This window comes from Clavelina lepadiformis, chromosome 5 (genome assembly GCF_947623445.1).
Source record: "Clavelina lepadiformis chromosome 5, kaClaLepa1.1, whole genome shotgun sequence".
Classification (NCBI taxonomy): Eukaryota; Metazoa; Chordata; class Ascidiacea; order Aplousobranchia; family Clavelinidae; genus Clavelina; species Clavelina lepadiformis.
The window spans coordinates 15,038,460-15,057,676 of record NC_135244.1 but is presented as its reverse complement, the minus strand read 5'-3'; the positions used below and the strand labels follow the sequence as shown (position 1 = coordinate 15,057,676).

Sequence of the window (19,217 nt, the reverse complement as noted above, 5' to 3'; positions counted from 1 at the left end):
GTACTGAAGTGTGTATTTTAAATCTCCTGCAGTTTGCAAACTTTCTAGTCTTGCATACACCTACTCTTATGCCTACATGATGGTTTTTGTCTAACTATGGATCTAATGAGGAAAGACACACAATGTCATAAAGTGCACCTCTGCATATCCAATCAAACTAACCTTTAATGGCAAGTTGTGATGTCATTATATCATGGTTGTGTACTTACAAAATGGGCTCCAGAATACAGTTTTTTTTTTAAATGTGAATGCACAATTGGTGAACTCCCAACCCAATATGCTGCTAGGAAAAAAATTCCTAGATGCCACCAAATATTTTTTCAGTGTTTCGTTTTGTTATGAATGGTTCATTGCACTTGTGACTTGGAGTTAAGTGTTTGTAATCTGCTTACTGGATTAGTTACAAATTACTTGCTGGCTTATTGATAATCCAGGGTTGGGGTAGGCATATGATATGACCAAGATGATTTTCATTGCTGTCTATCTGTACGCTACACAATTTCAAGGTTTTCTGATACTTAAACAGCTCTTTTTATTTTAGAATTACTGTATAAAGGCATTTAGCAGACTGTCTGCTTCGAAAAAACATATTTTGCTTATCTGGTGAAGATGCACAATTCAAGTGTCCAGAATCGTGGTAGCAAAAGTCGCAAAGACAAATGGGCTATTGATTTAAAGCTGAAGAAAGATCAGGTTTCGGTGCATGAATTGCCAAGTCCACCTGGTTATTTAACGATTGTTTCATCTTCCACTGCAATCAAGTCAAAATCTGAAGATGAAGGACATTCAAATGTTGTTAATAAACGGTCTTGGGATACAGCTTTGGCCCCAATTAAAGGTTTACCTATGAACATTTTCATAATGTATATGGCTGGGAACACTATATCAATATTTCCAATTATGATGGTTGGAATGATGTTTTTTCGCCCTATCCAAGCTTTGATGGGCATAAAGGCCACAATGCGTGTCCTAAAACTCTCAAATCAGTATGTGATGCAAACTTTTGTGTACTTCCTGGGTAACTGTTTAGCTCTTGCGCTTGCTGTATATAAATGTAACAGCATGGGTCTTCTACCCACTCATGCATCAGACTGGTTAGCTTTTATTTCACCTTTGCAGCGTATGGAATATGTTGGAGGTGGTATCACTGCAGGGTAATAGCTATAAGTTGTAAATAATAGTGTTTTGAATGTTTGTACAAAATTGTGCAATTTTTAAAGTACGCACAAGAATATCAGTAAAGGCAGTTAGTTGTTTTGTTTTTGCATGTGTGTGCTTTGTTTGCTTCATTTTCTCGTGTTTTATTTGGTATATCTATGTTAAGTGACATGGCATATACATGAAATAACAATTATTCTAAAGTGTTATAAAATGCAAAGTGTGGTTGAACCATTATTTCAAAATAATTTTGTTAGTACACTTATTAGTTGCTATATACTAGAGGTGCACCGAAATTCAGACCAAACTAATTTGGCTAAATTGGGTAATCGGCTGAAATCAAAATATGTTTGATACTTTTAAAAGCCTACAAGAGCATTCCTTCGTTACAGGAAAACTACAACAAAAATTGATAACATTGTTGTTGAGCATAACAGGAAATCGAAGTATTTCAATTATGTACCTTTCTACTGGAACTTAAAACTAAGCATACAACACTTTAACTATGGTATTTCCTTAATTATATAAGCCACGGTTTTTAGACACTGCTTTGTTTACTTTTACGATACTAATGTATATACAGTACTTGCAATACTTAATTGTATGATTTGGTCAAAATAATTTAGTTCCTTTTTCAAAAAATTTGGTTTCTGATCAAATCCAAAAACAATCTGGTGCACCCCTACTATATACCTATCAATTGAATCATCTCTTTAATCACATGGCTTTGATCGTTTGTTTGCTTGATTTATTTGACACATTGATAAAATTAAAGGAGTTTCTCAGATTTACCAATTTTTGTGTCAAAACCAAACCTGCCTAAGATTTATTCGCTGTTTCGTTTAGATTTAAGGTTGTGCACTAAATTAGTAGATTTAAATATGTTTGTATGAATTTAAATTGTGCAAAGGCTAGTCTTCTTTAGTTTACAACAACATACAACACAGCAATGCCATCCATTTCTTTAAAGGTAGCTTAATTAGTAAATATGACATTTTATTTAGTTAGAGATGATTAAATTATGCATAACAACTGTATATATACAAGTTGTGAAATTTGTTTTCTATTCTTTATCTCAGTGACAAAATTTTTTCTTACATCATTTATCTTTGCAGGCCGTTGTTTTGATACATTGGTTTTTATTCGTCTGGTGAGTAGTAGTTGCTAGTTTCTATTTGTAGTTGTAGTTAACACACTTTGACCATATTAAATGTTGGACTTCATCTCCTAACTTGCAAATGCAGTATAGCCTAAGCATAGATGACATAGATGTGACACAGATGGCATTCATATCACAGTTACTCACAATACTCAGTCAGTGATGTTGTAAAGAGAGGTCAAGTGATAATGTTTGGCCAATGAGCCGTAGTTTTGTTGGAGAGTGTAAAACCTTGTGACGCTTTCTATTTACTCTTGCTTGATTGCAATAAGTAAAAATAAATTGCAGTTTTCATATGCGTATCAAATCAATTTCAGTTAATTTTGAAGTTAGAAATCATACTAACTTTGTTTTAAATCTTTTTTTACTTGTTTCAGTTCTACTGTAATAAAGTTGGTTTCATGGCAGTTTAGAAAGTGTTTTCAATTGTGGAAATACATTTATCTTTGTTAAAGCCACAGTTTTCCTACAAATTGAATTTATGCTTTTAACAGGGGTACAATTTTTGGTTCGGGTCCATACATATGGTGTAACATAGCTGTTCTTGCTGTTGGAGTCTGGGCTATTGCAGATAGGCAGTCTGTTGATGCTATATTCTTGGTAAGATTTCTGAAGCAAGTTATTATGCTTACTAGTTACTACAATAGGAGTACACGTGTGCAATTAATTACTACTGTAGCATGTTATCATATTCATACGGATGGTTTTTAGTTCATGGTGATGCTGATCATTTCTATATTGGTGGACATTGTCGACCTAGCGGTTCATTTTCGTCCTGAACAAGCTTCAGGATATTACAAGTTTGGTGGAGGTAACCTTTCTGCCATTTTTTATATTATCCAGCTATGCTTTAATTTGCAGCAGCAACATTTTCTATACTATAAACCAATGTCGTGCAGGCCAAAAAATCATGTATTATGTAGAAAGAAATAGTTTTTCTTGTGTTATGTCCATGGCAATATAATAATCTTATACAGGGTGGGCCAGAAAAACCTACCACATTTCAAACTAGGAAAAAGAGATAAAATTTATAAGCAATCAAAACATTTATTGTCTCATCTCAAAGTCAAAAGGTTACCATTTGATGTAATTATGTTTTAATGATTACATCCTGTAGGTGGCGCCCTTGAGATGTAGGTGGCTCCCCTCGAGGCCTTCCAGGTGGTTTTCGAATTAGTGCTGAACCCATAGCTCTGAAATGTTTGACCCAGAGCATTACAGATTTTCGATTGGGACCAGGATCGTTACGGTTTAGTTTGAAATGAGTCTTAAAATTTCTTAGCGTTCTAGTTACAGATTACCCATTTCTAACGAAATCTTCCACAATAAATGCACGGTGTTCGCCATTCCAGGCCATTTTACATACAGATACAAAATTTTAAAAATTTGCACAAAACATTATTTACTTATAAAAACTAAAACCTGAAACACAAATGGTAAGTCCTTTGCTGCAAAATTTCAATTCAACCTCCTGTCAGACTGCAACAGCTTTGGTACAGTAACAATTTCAAATGTGGTAGGTTTTTCTGGCACACCCCGTATATGTAAAAGATTTTTATTTACCATAAATAAAAATTGAAAGTTGGTAAACTTTCTATTTTGTAGAAGACAAAGGCTAATAAATTAACAATTAAAGTGTATTTTTGTCCATCTTCCCCTGACCTAATAAAATGCCTTTAGGCAACGTACTTTGTGACCAACTTTTGATGAAATAGAACCACATGAAGGACTACCAGAACAAAGTAGTTTATTGCCCCATACGCCCAGAGAGGCATTGTATGGTCACAATTGCCTGTACAAATCGTAGAGTAAAACGGTCTGAGAGTTGAATCCCAATTGAATATGGTTTAAATATGTCCAGTTAAGGTTTTGCAAAGTTTTTTTTACTGGTTCTCCTTCCTTTGGGTTTGCATTGTACACACACTTCTACACTGTTCCCAGTTTAGGTTCTGCAAAGTACTGCATAATTTGACTCGCTCCTAGTTCAAATGACATGTTCCAGCTAATTGCCACTATTTGTCTCTTCAATCGCATTTCTCAAGTAGCACTACTTAGCTCAAGAAATTTTATTAGGTGTAATCATTTCTTTGTGTAGGATTTTTAACATTTCAGAATAGCTAGGACAGACTATAGTTGTAAAAAATATAAAACACGTTTACAGTTACATTTTAGTGAAGTGCTTAACAATTGGTTACTGCCAGGAAACATCCCAGCACATAATGAATGTTGTAATTCTCGTTACTTTGTTTATTCATTTTGTGATTACTCAAGCTAGTTTGGTCTATTGCCACAGTTAAAACACTTTTAACAAGAAGAGTATTTCTTTTTTACCCTTGCTTTTATATAAACCAAACAATGCCTGGAAGAATTAATAATGTTTATTCGCGCTTGTCTTATATCACATTGCTGTCATGTCGTATACATCAAACAGGTATTATCATATTGTTTAAACATTTAATGGTAACAAACAGGTTGTGAGAAAAATGTGCTACATTTCTGTATTCACGAGCGCCTAACTTGGGCGGACAGGGCGGATTTTTCCGCCCTGGATTTTTTTAACAAATAATAGCGATTTTACGTTCAAAAGGTTATACAGTCAAATCCGGTTAATTACATTCTGGATAATCGCATAATTCGTTTTATCGCATAAAGGGCGCAAGTCCCAAACCATAGTCTATCATTTGTAAAGATAATACTTCGGTTTATCGCATAATGGTTTATTGCATAATCCGCTTAGTTGAATAAAAATGAAGGTGATTTATTCGATTATTCAAAAGTTTTTAAAAGATAAAATTGAAAACAACGCGCACTGGGAGCGCACACGCAATGCGTAAGCTTTGTGACTTGTAATGCCCTTTGTTGCGAAACAATCAAACCAACGATGCTCAATTTAAGCATTAACACGTGGCTGTCAATACGCACACATTAACATGCGAATTGTTTTAGTTTCATTTAAGCGTTGCGAAAAGAAAGCGTTGCGATGCCGTAATATGTGAAGAAGTTTTACGAAACAAACAAGTTGAAAAAGACAACAACAATAAAGAAAGCTCTGCTGACGCAATCGCTGTGACAACACCAAAAAATAAAGAAGTTCTGCATGTACTTCATACAATTCGCCAACGACTACAGTTTGAAGGGGCGGTCATGGCCACATTTGTTCGTTTAAAAACACAAATGCAAGAAAGCATGTTTTCATCTTTTGCGTGCTTGAATGAATGGATGATCGCAATACACAATAAACGTTAGTGTTTTGCGTGTTGACGTCTTTACACGTGACCATCTTCGCACGTTAAGTAAGAAAATAAGTGGAATTTGCACTTTCGCATAAACGCATAATTCGTTTAATCGCATAAAAAGGCTTGGCAAATTTACTATGCAATTAACCGGATTCGACTGTATATGACTATATGCTTTTGTTGGAAGTGTTTTCCCATCTCTGGTGTTACGTCTGTACAGACAAACATAATGACCAAAAATAACCTTGGGACGACGCATGCGAAGAGTTTAAAGAGAATAGCGAGTGCAAAACTAGAAGAGGGTGCTAAAAATCACAGACGAGATACTTTACTGCAGGGTTGAAAATTTTAACGTTCTTGATTATGTGTCAAATAGAAGTATATTCAGTAATCGTTGCTGCTAATTTTGTCAGATCTGTTTCGTTTTTTTGATGCGAATAAAATAAAAAACGAACAATAAATAAATAATAGATAATGATTGAATAATGCGTATAAGAATGTCGTTCATTTTTTGCCGTAAACTTCACAGAACTAAAAGTAGGATGTATGGTAGAACAAAGAACATGCTCCCAGCGATCCGTCGGCAGAAAAAAGTGACAAAGCACTAAGACAGACGTGGGCAAACTGCGGCTCTCCGGCATGTTTTTTGTGGCTCTTCTAGTCGAATCGTAAAATTCCAAAAAATGTAAAGGCTACCAAGAGTACCGTTTATGAAAGTTTCTGTGTAGTTTTTCTTTATTTAGGCCAGGATTTCGTTTATGACGTAACATTAGACATCGATTCCGACATTGTTTTCAGGTATAGATTCTATACTCTATGGCAAAGGTTGTCAAAATGCACATCACCAACATGTTTTTATGGGTCTTTTAGTTAAAAAGTAATATCCCAAAATGACTACTAATAGTATAATAACCAAATTGACAATCATTACTGATTTTGCGGCTCGCTGGTGTTTATATTTTTCCGCAAGTGACTCTTTCATTGAACAAATTTGCCCACCCCTGCACTAAGACATGAATAGAAATACAATTGTGCTATAAGTGGTAGGTTAGCATAACCGACAAGTCTAGAAATTTTATAAAAAACAAAAACTTGAAGCATGGCTGTTGTCGCAAATAACGTTGATTAGAAGTATATTTTATCTTATTTTGTGTTTTTACAACAATCCTTGACACGGGGAATTCCCAAACATCTGAACCCATTAACTTTTCCGCCCTACATTTTGTAAACTTCGGCGCCTATGTCTGTATTTGATGTATTTTCTGTACATTCTGTACGTTAATGTACATTTCTGCTTTAAACCAACAACGAAGATTCTTGTTGGATTATTATGTCCAGGATTGCTTGAGTACTTTTCTAGGTTTGTATGCAATTATTCTTACTCCCATTTTTATTGTCCAATGTTCAACCAAAATGTTCACGGCATATTCAAACATTTGTGGCTAGGCCAGCAAATCGCCCAGTGGCTGGGGATCCTGATATTTACAGAATAGAATGGCGCAATATTATTGGTGTAATAGATATTGATGAAGATTATAATTAGTTCGGTGCTACTTACATCGAGGCATTCTTATTTTACTTTATTTTAACAAGATTTGTTTTAGCAAGATATTTACCTTTTTGCACTACTAGTAATACTATTATTTTCAGGAATGGCAATTGCGAATCTTATTCTAAAACCTGTTTCAATTGCATTGTTATTCCAAATGTACAAAGACAGAGGTGGAGAATACAACATTACTTTTGGTAAGAAAAGTGTTTTAAAAGTTTTGAGTTGTGTAATAAACCGAATCTGATGAATTTACTAGGTTAATATTTTATTCAAGTTTTCGAGTTAGTGGAAACCATATATCAGTAACTTTTATCATTTGACTTAAACCAAAAGATTTTCATGGGTTGTTGTAAACATTCATTAGCTTATAATTGGTTCACATAAATTCGGATATGAAATATTTCAAGCAACAATAAAATAACTCCCAATTGCAGGAAATGTAAAGGTTAAACTAATAGTGTCACAACTAAAAATTTACTACGTTTTAATAGGCTGTCTAAGACTAGCCATTTATAAAGAAATAAAATTATATAATCTTAAATTCATTTCTGTGTAAATGTGTATTTGTAGTGAATAATTTTTTTAATATTATCAGTTGTTAATGATTTTTCTGAATCAGAGATGATTTTTTGTGCTCACCAAATGTTATAGGATTGTATTTAAAACATCTTACAAATGCAGGACCGAATGCTCCATCTTACGATGATATAGGAAATGAAAGTCATGATAACCCTAACCATGGCTCCAATGCTTACATGAAGCCGCCTGCGTTTTCTGGAGATACAAGATGAGAGTTTAAGAGAATACTTCCCAAGCTCTGTGATGTTAACTGTTGATCTCACATTTCCTGACATAACTTACTAATGCAGCCTTTTGGCGTCATATTAATAAAATGTATTTTATTTTTGTGTCATTGGCATGTAGTATCGTAGTGTTATCTTCGAAGCGTTTTCTTTTTGTCTATTTTATAGTTATGCAGTAAGTTCTTTTGTCCTTGTTGTATTGCTGAATACTGTTAATTAATGTAAACCATAACAAAACCTCTCTTACTACTATATCTTTAATCCTGAGAAATATTTAAAAGCTAATATTGCCAGGCATTTTAATGGGAGCATTTTAAAGTTGATGAAATCAACTTTCGCTTGAAGCAGCTATTTGAGATATTGTCTTGTGTATTTATGATGTTCTATTTTTTGTTTGGAACAGATTCCTGTTTATAGATTTTTAATTTCTTTCATTCTTAGTCCTTGTTTTCAGTGCAATTATGCATATTTGACACGAAATACGGTTATCAATATACACAAATGTATTTTTAGATTTAAGAGTTCAAATACTACTTCAATAGCAAAGCAATGATAAAACAATTTTCTTCATAGGTATTATGTTTTTAATATTGTATGCATATTGGATATCCTTCAATAAAGAATCAATTTGATAATTGTCATAACTGTACGTAGAATGTCGCATATGACCCCTCATATATTCCAAATGTACTATATTTATAATTAAATATAAATATTAAGCTACGTTCAGAAACATTGTTTAACCAAATGAATATGTTATGCAGTGTAAAAGTCTATTATGTTGGATGCTTGCTTAATGTTTTTGTGTACGTTTTGTTTCTGTTAAACTCACTAAGATTTATATGCTGTTTTACATACTGTGAAGTAAGATTGCTACATCTAGTCAAAAATCGATGCCCTTTTTGCTTGCTGCTTCAAAATGATTTGAGGTCATAAGTAGTCCGCCAGGGCAATCCAGCAACTTCTGGAAATTCTCCATAAAAAGTCATTCTATTTGTACAATATTTGAGCTAACGTTCCACACTTTATCATTGGACTATTCTGTGGTATTGTTGTAAAAGTATTTTGAATTTTGTCCTGTATGAGTAATCATGAACATATTTGCATTTCATATTTCCGGTATTCATGAAAGAGGTATAATATGCCTTTGTGTCAGTTTAGCATATTGCATATGAATTTGGTACGAACGATGTTGCGATTTACGTGATCATGTTAAGTTACAAATATTTTATTTTAGTTGTATTTCTCAATTTAAAGCATTTCACACGAATCACCGCGATTATATACTTGGTACATATCTGTAATGCGCAAGTTACGTGAAAATTGTTCATTACTGAAGAAAATTGTTTCATTAATTTGATATAGTGATTACAAATGGATTACTAGGCATGGAAAATTACTGTAGCCTAGTCTGCTTCAAATGAAATTACTGTAAGTGCTTCGAATCACACTTTGGATGATATACTGTGGTACTATTACCACTTGTCACGCCTTTCTTGATGTTATTTAGTTCTTACTGTAAAATCGTCCAGTCTTTTAAGTTCAAAAATTGTTTTTTTCTTATATTTCTTTCACTGGCCGATTTTTCCAGAGTCTTACCTATTACTTAGTACTCTGAATCGTGCCAATATTTCTTTCTCAGAGAGTGTCCCAGATATTTGTGATGATACCCAGAGCCTATACTGCCATAAATTGGGTTTAACTATCAATCAAAGAGTAGAAAAGACTCTTTGCTCGAGCAGGCCGCTGAAGCTTGCTGAAAATTTTGCAGCCGTTTTGTTTGACATAAATTTTCCCCCCAGAAAAGAGGTGTTCTTGTCAGAAGACAACGAAATATTTACAAAGATTCGAATTCAATTGTTTTCGAAAACTATATTTACGAACGCTATAGTTAAAAGGAGCCGTCGGCAATCATTTCGTGATACAAATCTATATGCTACTTGATCTGCATAGTCTAACAAGGCCGTAGCCAGGGTGAGTATGTTGTAAAGCAGGCGTCAAAGACTTAGATTTTAACTAAAATCTATGATTTTGTCGGACGTAGGGCTTCAAAAAACCTGTTTAGACCAACCAGAATGCAGTATCGTTGGTGTTCTTTTCAGAACTTTCGGTTGCTACCTTGCCCATCAAAACATTTATTGTAACAGTCATGACATAGCCTACGACTTCTCCCTTAGAGGGTCCATTTCCCGGTCCCGAGTGTCCTATTTGTTAGTTGTAATAAGTTTTAGTAAATAAAACGTACAACAATCGTAAACGCAGGGCCAACAAGCACCGTTGCCCACCACAAAATTTCCCGGCTTCCGAGTGGGCCAGTCCACCCCTGAACTAACGACAAGCACCAAGCTATTTCCAACCACAAACAACTCGTACGATGGTGTCCAATAAAATCAACCATATTTGATTTTTACGTACGAAAGGCAAAATCGTATTATGTGTAGGTCTACAAGGTAATCCGATGGCTTTTGTACGAAAAAAATCGCATCTATCTACGTACGACAGCAAAATCGTACCGAAATCATACTATGTATTCAGCCACTTTAACTTGTATACTGATACATAAAATTGTACCGATAAACTGGTAAAAGTTTATAATGCGTATTCTTACTCTTATTTGATTACAAGTTGTACTTTAACTGGAGAAACGATTTTGCTCGAATTGATGCCAACCAGAATATAATACTTAATCGTTAAAGCACTATAGTTACAGATTCCAAGCATATTCTGACAGATTTTCTGTTATCTTGTTGTAGTCTTGCCTCAGTTTCTTCAAAATTCATGGGATACGTGAAGTATAGTCAGTGCATTGTCTACATTTCGAAAAATAAACAATACAATAGAATTTGTCGATTGCGTAGCCTATATGACAGCCTGAGTGAGTGATTTTGCACAGCAAACCTCGTTTCTGAATTTTCGTACTTTTCAACGTTTGGTATGAAGGAACTATATGATTTTTGTAGCCTTTCTATGAAAAATTATCGCAAATTAACTAGTATTGAAAAGATAAAGCCAAAGACTAGGTTTTGAGTAACTTAATTAATGGCGAAAATGAAAGAAAGTCAGACGCCGATATTTTCAATGTTTCGTAAGGCGAAGGCAGCGCGTTTTATTACCACCTTGTGGTTAATATCGCAAACCATGGGGAATGTTTGAACCTGAACACAAGCTGTTATATAACCGTTGTCTATGATATAACACTTATGTTATGCGCTGTACCCAAGCAAGTGCTCGAAACTGTGAAAAATTAATCTCCATGAATTTATGGGATGATGTCGCTTACAGCGTTGGTTTGGTCAAAGACTAGGATAGAAATCCCGAGAAGTTATGTCAAAAGTAAGACTTTGGGTTCAGTAGCCTAGTTTATGCATGGTGTTCTTACGTTATTGCTGTGCGTTAGACCAGTACACTGATACTAGGCTATAGCCTATTAGGCTATTATCGGTTCCATACAACACAGTTCGATACAGACCTACTCCTTGCTCTTGCGTTATAATGTTAGTGTGGTAACGTCCCGAAGCTGATGCTGCTGTGCCCAAGCTCATGTATAGGGCTTAAACGGTTAAACGGATCATTTGAAAACCTTTGTAGCGTGTCTTATCAGGCTTTGATACGTTTAGTATGCCGAGCGCTGCCATATTTCAATTTTATCTTACTTCTGTCAGTCTGCTACCAGCTGGTGACTTCTATCTTGTTTATTACCAGTTCTTATTCCTGGGGACTTTAGATACTGGAAGTAGTAACTGGATAGAAAATGAGTTGATTACAGATTTTCAGTTTGCCTTTAAGGATATTGATGAATTTACATCAAATTCTTAAGTTTCAACAAGTTACATAACCTACTTTTCCTTCCTTTTGTCCATTCTGGTTAGCAACTATGTCAGAAAATTTGCATCCTTTGGTCAACGAGTTCATTGCAATAACAGGTGATTGTGTTTTTTGTATGATTATCGAAAAATGTGTATCTACTTGCGCAAAAGACCAGCTCAGTATCCAGGGCTCAAGCAGTGGGGAATGATCATCTAGTTTAAGTCGCACAAAGACTTTCCTCAGTCCGGCGATAAACGTTGTGATACTTACCTTGTTTATTGATTTAGAGTGAGAACCTTAACTCCTTGTTTACCCAAGACTCAAGTTCAAGTGTGGGAAACCTTTGACCTTTTTGTTTTTCATGAATACCTTGGAAATTTTTATGCGAGTTTGATGTAATTTGCAGGTAGCAATCAGAACACAGCTTGTCATTTCCTTGAGGCATGCTCTAATAACCTGCAGTCTGCAGTTACAACATTCTTAGATGGAGGCAATGTTGACCCATCAACCAAAGACACAAGTGTGTTTATTTTTTGCTAAAGTTGGAGATTTGTTGTTTAGTAAACTTGTTCAAGTATCGCAGAATTGTTCTTTTCTTGCCACAGTTCTTATTTAAGGCAGTTTGTTTTGATTAACTTAACTGATTATTATAATTATTTTTTGTGTAAATGGTCCAATTGCGTGCAGTTTTTTATAGTTTTGGTGTTTTTTTTTCACAATCCTCAGATAGTAGTGGAGTTAGAGAGCCCATCCCACAAAAACAAGGTAATAATTGTTTATTGTGTAAAGACTTTTTAAATTTTATTAGATGTACTTTAAAATAAATACTTTTTCAGATGTCTTAGTGGATGTTGAAAGTTACCCACTGCACTGGACACACAATCCCAGACAAGCCAAGTCTGTCTTTGACGGTTTTCAAGATAAAAATGGTGGTTAGTTTGACTTACTTTTTCACTTCCATTTCTGGTTGTTGCTTTTGTTAAGTCTTTTTCAAGCAAAACTTTGTGCAATATGTCTTGAAAGTGTAGGTTAACAGTTGACTACATGCTTGTGTTGTATGTTAGCAGTTGTATTGTATACTACTCTTGCATGGCGTTGTTATGGAAAAGAAGTTAAATCGCTTAACATGATATTATTAAAAAGACAAGATATACTGGTGATCTTGTGTTTTGATGTCCCAAACATTGCTGCCTGTAATGGTATAGCAACAAGGCATCTTTCTGTATGTCAGCATATCTGTTAGTATAAGTCACAGTTATCTATTCATTTCAGTTAGTTTATTACCAATTTATAAATTATAAAATTTATTTATTTACAATTTATAAAATAACAATTAACATGGGTTAAACTTATGAGATTATATTTTTGTATGATACATCTGTAAACTGCAATGATTGACTATTTTATGTTCTTTTCCATTTGAATCACTTAAAAGGTTATAACCAAACTCAAAAAGGTATTAATTAAAATATAATGGTCATGCATTGCTATGATAATAGTTTTTCCATTGTAAGCAATCACATTGGAAAGACTTAAACACCATCCCATAAAGTGTTCACTCCAATTATAAAATGGTATGTGATATCAATTATTGTTTTTGGTCAGCAAACCCTTTTTCGTCACATGCCACAGTATCTTGTTGTGTTTGTTATGTTATAAGCAGTATTTTCATGAGTTTTTTTATGAAACCTTGTGCAGAGGAACTTGAAGACAGCAAACAGAGGAAGAAACTCGGAGATCTTTTCCGACTTCCCATGGATATGATCCACAGAGGATCATTTCAATCGGTAATAATTTGAAGGAATAAAAACTGTTTTGTTGTATGCTTTTAAAAACTTTTTTGCACTGGTACCTAACAGTCATTGAAGGTTTTGATATATTAAACGTGATTTTCATACTAAATCGTTCATTGAAACTTTAAAGCTAGCTGCATATGTATAAACCTTTGCACTAGAAATATGTATTGGTTTATTTTATATTAGGAGTTTTTAAATTATCAAAATGTTGATACCATGATTTCATTTTATTATATAAATCAAGTTAACTTTAATAAAATAAATAATTTATTAATCAAAATAAAAGAATGTGCTTTCCTCATCGCTACAATTAATATTATGTATCTGTATCTTTCAAACTACTTCTAGCAACAGTATTTTGAAATTGACTGTTCGCAAAACATCTTGCTAAAGTGGTTAACATTAAGATATTTACATGTATTTTTTTAGATGTATGTTGCTATATGCTGTAATGTTTGTTGTAAACGAGATGTACATTGATCAAGATTTTTGCTGCATCATGTTGTAGAAATTGTAGTCTGAAAGTTACGTAACATGACCTTTCGTTGTCGTTTGGTAGCATGTTATGAGAGAAGTATTATCCCCGGGCTATGATAAACAGCCCACACGGGCTAAGATTGTTGATGTTTAAATACAATATTAACAAGTGCAGTACTAAAAATGCAGTAATGCTTGAAAATGTTTATATGATAAAGTTTACCAACTAAGATCTTCTCTGGTGAATGCCTACTCTGGTGCATCAAATATTGTCTAAGTTGTTTTTACTTAATATACATGTCGTTTTGTCCCTAAAGAAATGCTCAAAATGTCAACATGATTATAGAATAGATAGGCTACAATATCGGCAGGAAGCCAAAACGTTTGGATGATATTCAAATGTGTAAGGATCTGTAGTTATTCTTGAAAATGTGCATTTCTAAAGTTTTAATTTTGGATAAATTTTTCGTGATTAGATTTGAATAAATGAAAAGATGTGAGTTTGGTTTGCATAAATAAATCTTATGTAATTGTCTAACTTTGCTTTTATAACAACTTTCTATCCATTGAATAACCCAAATTGGTTTATCTTACTCGTTAACATGAAAAATTTGGCTGGCTTAGGTATAAAATTCATTTTTTATCCAAACTGCTCCCCTAAAATTTTCAATAGCCTTTGATGTGTTTATTAAATCAGACAAACATTAAAGTTTTAAAAAGCTTTGTGCAATTCTATAAATAATACCAAGCTTTTCTCAGCATTTTCGTCAGAAGAACATCATTTGCAAGTTAACAACAAGTTAAGGTTTTCAGGGAAACTGTTTTTTACTCACCAGGCACGTGACGAAGGCGTGAATTTGCACAAATGGGTCATGGTCAATATCCATAATGTCAAAGAGTTCGCCTGCCAGGCTCTCAACAGAGACGTCTGGAGTAACAAGAATGTGAAGTCGTTGGTGAAGAAGCACTTTGTATTCTGGCAAGTAAGTAGACGGTAACGTCATGCATAAAGAAAATGACAAAAAGAAAGCCAAAATCTTTCTTAAGGTTCGAAGTGATAGCCTAGAAGGCGAAAAGTTCATGATGTTCTACAGCGTGTCGAACTGGCCTTACATCGCCGTCATTGATCCTCGCACTGGCGGCTGCCTGACGACTTGGTCTGAAACTACGTCCGAAAGCTTCATTGCGTCAGGTAATTTGTTTAGAAACTGTATAATAATTAATTGAACAACCAGGACAACAAGGAAGTTGTCATTAATGACGTAATTTGCCTAATTACCCGATTGTTGATCATATTGCCGTGTCTAATTTCACGTAATGACCCGGTAAATGCGTAGTATGTCAGAAGATGTTTGTATATATAAAGTATGTGTTGCTGCAATCTAGGTTATCCTAAGACAATTTTGTTGTACTTGTTTCAGTGAAATCCTTTTTGGACGAGCATGAATCATTAAATCCAGCATTGAATGGAAAAAGACCGGTGAAGGTATATGTCTGATCTGAGCAATCTATAGTGTCTGCCACATAGTTCATAGGTTTTCTTCTCAATGCCAAAAAATGAAAATAATTTCAACACAGCTAATGGGTCATTAGCACTTGAATGTATGAATTTAATCCAATTTCATAATATTGTATATTCCTTGCCTAGGTCATGGAAACAATACAAGAAATGGCCAGTAGGCCTACATATGTTACCGTTTTACCCTGGAATAATAACTTAGCGAAAATGTTTTGCTGTGTAAAAACGCTGATTTATCGCTGCTTAGACGAATTTTTACTGTGAAATTCAGCTGATTCACCTACATATTGGTAGTATATTTAAGTTGACACTAAACAGATGTGTTGCTTGCTTACGCCACCTAAAGTTAGATTTGAAATTATAATTTTTTTGTTAGCTTTTTGGATGGGTTTATTATATTATCACTGACCATTCTTGCCAAACGGATGTTAGATATAGGCTAAATCGGGTGGTTGAAATATAAATCATAGTCACCTGTTTGTACGTACAATGTGAGCCACACCCGAGCTGATGTGGTCGTGAAGTCAACTTTGATTGTTTTATGTCGGTTCTGGTTATTTTGGCCTCAGGCCAACTCTACTTTTTGGGATTACGTAAAATTCGTTTTCGTGGTTACGCAACCGCATTTTTTTCCACTGAGGATGAACTTGCCGTTGGTTAATTTTAGACACCACGGCCAATGCATTTTACTTAATATAGTGTCGCTTCTGTGAACTCCTGAACTTTGACCACACATATTTCGTAACTTTACTGGATGTATAATGTATAGTTTTTACAAGTATACCCAGAAAGCGTTTTACCACATTTTAGAAGTTGCCAAAGTATAGATTAGATTATATGTTTGACTTCAGAGGCTTTTTATTAGTTTGATTACCTGTGATTACATTTGAATTTATAATCTAAAATTAATATTAAGCTATGAACTAAATAGAATTAAAACCAAATTAAGGTATAAACCAAAGTTGAAAATATTGCACGAAAAATTTAACCCAGTTTCCGTAGCCACAAACAACTATCACGTACCATCTATCGAACATAAATTTGTATCGTGGTTTTCGGTCCTTTTCGGCTGTGGAACTATTTATTTTAGGTGCTGCTACAAAATATTTATGTTTTACGATAGTACATTAAATTTTATGTCTACCATATAAAACCTGTTTATTTAACACTGCAGTTACCTTTATTAATTTGTCATTAAAACAAAACGGTAAGTAAGTGCATTTAATATGAGAAAGCATAGCTTATGCATACTTCCTTCTGTTTATTCTTTTAAGGTAAGCGTTGAAAATCATTAACTGATACTGCATGCTTCCACTTTTAAGTATTTTGCAAACTAACTTTTGTATTAATAAATTATTAATAATTAACTATCGTCTATAAATAGGCATGTTATTTGCACCAGTGTATCTACAACGTAGGGTAAAACTAAGTACTGTATGTGGAAAATGATTTTATTTGTACAGTATATCCAAACAACACACTATAACGCCCAAGTTTGTCAACTTTACTTGTCGTAATGCAACAACCTGGCTGGAACCTTTGAAATATTCTTGTAGACCCCTATAGAGTTCCCCGGACCACGCTTTGGGATCCATTAGAAAATATACTCATATCGTAACGCTCTGTCTAATAAAATATTCACTCAATTAATCACAACTCCTTTTTCTCAGCATAGTATTTTGGACGAAACCGAAGATTCACAAATTGCTGCCGCCATCGCGATGTCTTTGAAAGAAACAAGAGGAAGGAACGATGGCTCGGTGGATGAAGATACTGCGTACCTCTTGACGCAATCTTCAACGGATGAGGACACTCCGAAAAAAGATAAATTAACATCCGGTAACACTCTCCGCGCGTCTACGAGAAAACTAGATTGTCGGTGCTCGCCGATCGATGACCCTGATCGTCCAGTAAGTGAAAACGGGGAAAACCAAACAAAAAGAAAACTCGTTAAAATATTTCCTAAAAAGCGGCCAAGTGAGAAATCGGATCTGAATCATTTTCAACCTTCTTCAAAATATTTCAAACACTCAATAAATTCATCAATACATGAAGATCGCATTGACCTTACGCATGAAGGATGCAGCTCGCTTATTCTGCATAATGGAACTTCACGTGACGAAGCACCGGTTTCGGGAAAGTGTAAGATTATGCTCAGGTTTCCCGATGGTTCAAGGCAGATGATTACAATGAATGCATCCGACACAATTCAGGTTGTAAGCATGTGCTACCGAATGCTACTTTAATATTTTTTTGGCGTAAATTGACTTCTTGGGGGTTGTTCTAAATCTGAAGCAGCAATCAAATACCGTCTAATTGGAATTTGTTTCTATTTTGCAGCGTTTTTTTGTCATACCTATTGTATTTTCGTGGTAAATTCTGTTTCAAGAAAAGAATAAGAATTTATATCTTTTTGACATTGTTTACTTTCAGGACTTTACGTATGTGGTTGCCCTGAAGAATTATGATCTGTCTTGCTACGAATTGTTGACCAACTTTCCTCGGAGGTTAATATCGTCGATGCCAAGTGGAATGACTCTGGAATACGCGGGCCTTTGTCCTCAAGAAACTGTTTTTATTCAGGAAAAGATGGAGAGTTGATGGTTTTAGAGACTCTTTTATTTTTCTACCCTTATGTTTGGGAATCTAATTTTTTCTTCGATTTGTGTTTTCCGTTTCTTTCTATGAAGTTTATAGCAAAGTTTTGCCTCTTCATTAAGACTGATTTACAATTAGTCTAAAAACACTGTAAAGAAATGTAAATTTTATCAATGTCTTACTATCTTATAACTTATGGTGCCATTTATGGCGAAATACACTTTTCTATCGAACAATAACTGACTGGTCTGATATAACTTACATTGACGTACGTTTTGAGGTAACAAGTTCGGTTTGTTAGTCATCTTTCCTGACCGAGAGTCCGAGGTATTTTAACCGATACTAAGTTATAATAGATTACAAACAAATATTTTAAGCGTGAAAATTTATGTTCTTATAAGCTTATAGGAAAAAAACATAAACGTAGTACTAGAATTCAAAAGTTATAAATAGTTCTTTTATTTAATACAATATGAAATTTATAAAAAAACAAAAATAATGACATAAACATGTAGTCACAAAACCTCATGGAATCCTTTAGCGCCATTCTTACAGAATTTACAAAATCCTTTTACACCATTCTTATTGTGGCGTTTATACAGCAGATTCTTGCACTAAACCAGGGGTGTCAAACTCAATCGCACCAGGGGCCAAATCTCAAAACTTACTTAACCCCGCGGGCCGTAAGGATGATAACTGATTGAACGTTTCCCGACACGAGTACATGAATTGGAACAGGCAGCGAAACAACACCAAGTTTTTGATGTTTAAAGCTCGATGTATTATTCTTCTTCGAATACAAGTCCAAAAAATATTGACGAAAAAAAGTAAAAATAGGTCGCACTCAATAATATATCCTACCAAGAAATAGAATAAAAGCTTACCTACCACGAAGTAGGCTTATTATTGAAAACAAGGCTTTGGGAAAACCAGTGTATTTCGCGGAAATTAGGCCGCGCAATCAGTTGGAACAACATGAATTGAAAAATATTTTATCAAGTCTGAGCTGCATTGTTGGATGTTTAAAGAAGCTGCTCTCAAATATGAGCACAAAGTAGATCGATTAGAAATTGCATTAGAAAGTTTGGCCATGTTGAAAGGTGCCGTACTAT

General features: G+C 34.3%; 3 protein-coding genes across 5 annotated transcripts; all 3 read left to right on the top strand.

Moving 5' to 3' along the window:
- Positions 1-531: 531 nt before the first annotated feature.
- Positions 532-2,005, top strand: LOC143460274 (ER membrane protein complex subunit 4-like). The gene has a single exon (XM_076957722.1). The coding sequence runs from the start codon at positions 610-612 to the stop codon at positions 1,156-1,158; it is 549 nt and encodes a 182-aa protein (XP_076813837.1). The 5' UTR covers positions 532-609; the 3' UTR covers positions 1,159-2,005.
- Positions 2,003-9,263, top strand: LOC143460277 (type-1 angiotensin II receptor-associated protein-like). Its single transcript, XM_076957725.1, has 6 exons — positions 2,003-2,128; positions 2,274-2,308; positions 2,812-2,917; positions 3,029-3,128; positions 7,204-7,299; positions 7,787-9,263. Exons 1-6 carry the CDS (start codon positions 2,108-2,110, stop codon positions 7,894-7,896), a joined length of 468 nt encoding a protein of 155 aa, XP_076813840.1. The 5' UTR covers positions 2,003-2,107; the 3' UTR covers positions 7,897-9,263.
- A 1,825-nt stretch (positions 9,264-11,088) lies between these two features.
- LOC143460268 (UBX domain-containing protein 7-like) lies at positions 11,089-18,344 on the top strand. Of its 3 annotated transcripts, none has more exons than XM_076957713.1 (10): positions 11,089-11,241; positions 12,122-12,235; positions 12,442-12,480; positions 12,552-12,644; positions 13,414-13,502; positions 14,825-14,971; positions 15,036-15,180; positions 15,410-15,474; positions 17,178-17,720; positions 17,941-18,344. In XM_076957713.1, the coding sequence occupies exons 1-10, from the start codon at positions 11,175-11,177 to the stop codon at positions 18,106-18,108; spliced, it is 1,470 nt and encodes a 489-aa protein (XP_076813828.1). In that variant the 5' UTR covers positions 11,089-11,174; the 3' UTR covers positions 18,109-18,344. The 3 variants fall into 3 exon arrangements, with proteins under 3 accessions (XP_076813828.1, XP_076813827.1, XP_076813829.1); XM_076957712.1 differs by having other exon boundaries at positions 12,552-12,647; XM_076957714.1 differs by lacking the exon at positions 11,089-11,241 and adding an exon at positions 11,248-11,831 and having other exon boundaries at positions 12,552-12,647.
- Positions 18,345-19,217: the final 873 nt, after the last annotated feature.

Excerpts from the sequence above, each read along its gene's own strand:
- LOC143460274 (XM_076957722.1), top strand. The coding sequence starts at position 610 with ATGCACAATTCAAGTGTCCAGAATCGTGGTAGCAAAAGTCGCAAAGAC.
- LOC143460277 (XM_076957725.1), top strand. The coding sequence starts at position 2,108 with ATGCCATCCATTTCTTTAAAG. Across the intron at positions 2,129-2,273 it reads TGCCATCCATTTCTTTAAAG|GCCGTTGTTTTGATACATTG; the intron begins GTAGCTTAATTA and ends TTATCTTTGCAG. Across the intron at positions 2,918-3,028 it reads CTGTTGATGCTATATTCTTG|TTCATGGTGATGCTGATCAT; the intron begins GTAAGATTTCTG and ends GATGGTTTTTAG.
- LOC143460268 (XM_076957712.1), top strand. The coding sequence starts at position 11,175 with ATGATGTCGCTTACAGCGTTGGTTTGGTCAAAGACTAGGATAGAAATC. Across the intron at positions 11,242-12,121 it reads CCCGAGAAGTTATGTCAAAA|GTAGCAATCAGAACACAGCT; the intron begins GTAAGACTTTGG and ends TGTAATTTGCAG. Across the intron at positions 17,721-17,940 it reads ATGCATCCGACACAATTCAG|GACTTTACGTATGTGGTTGC; the intron begins GTTGTAAGCATG and ends GTTTACTTTCAG.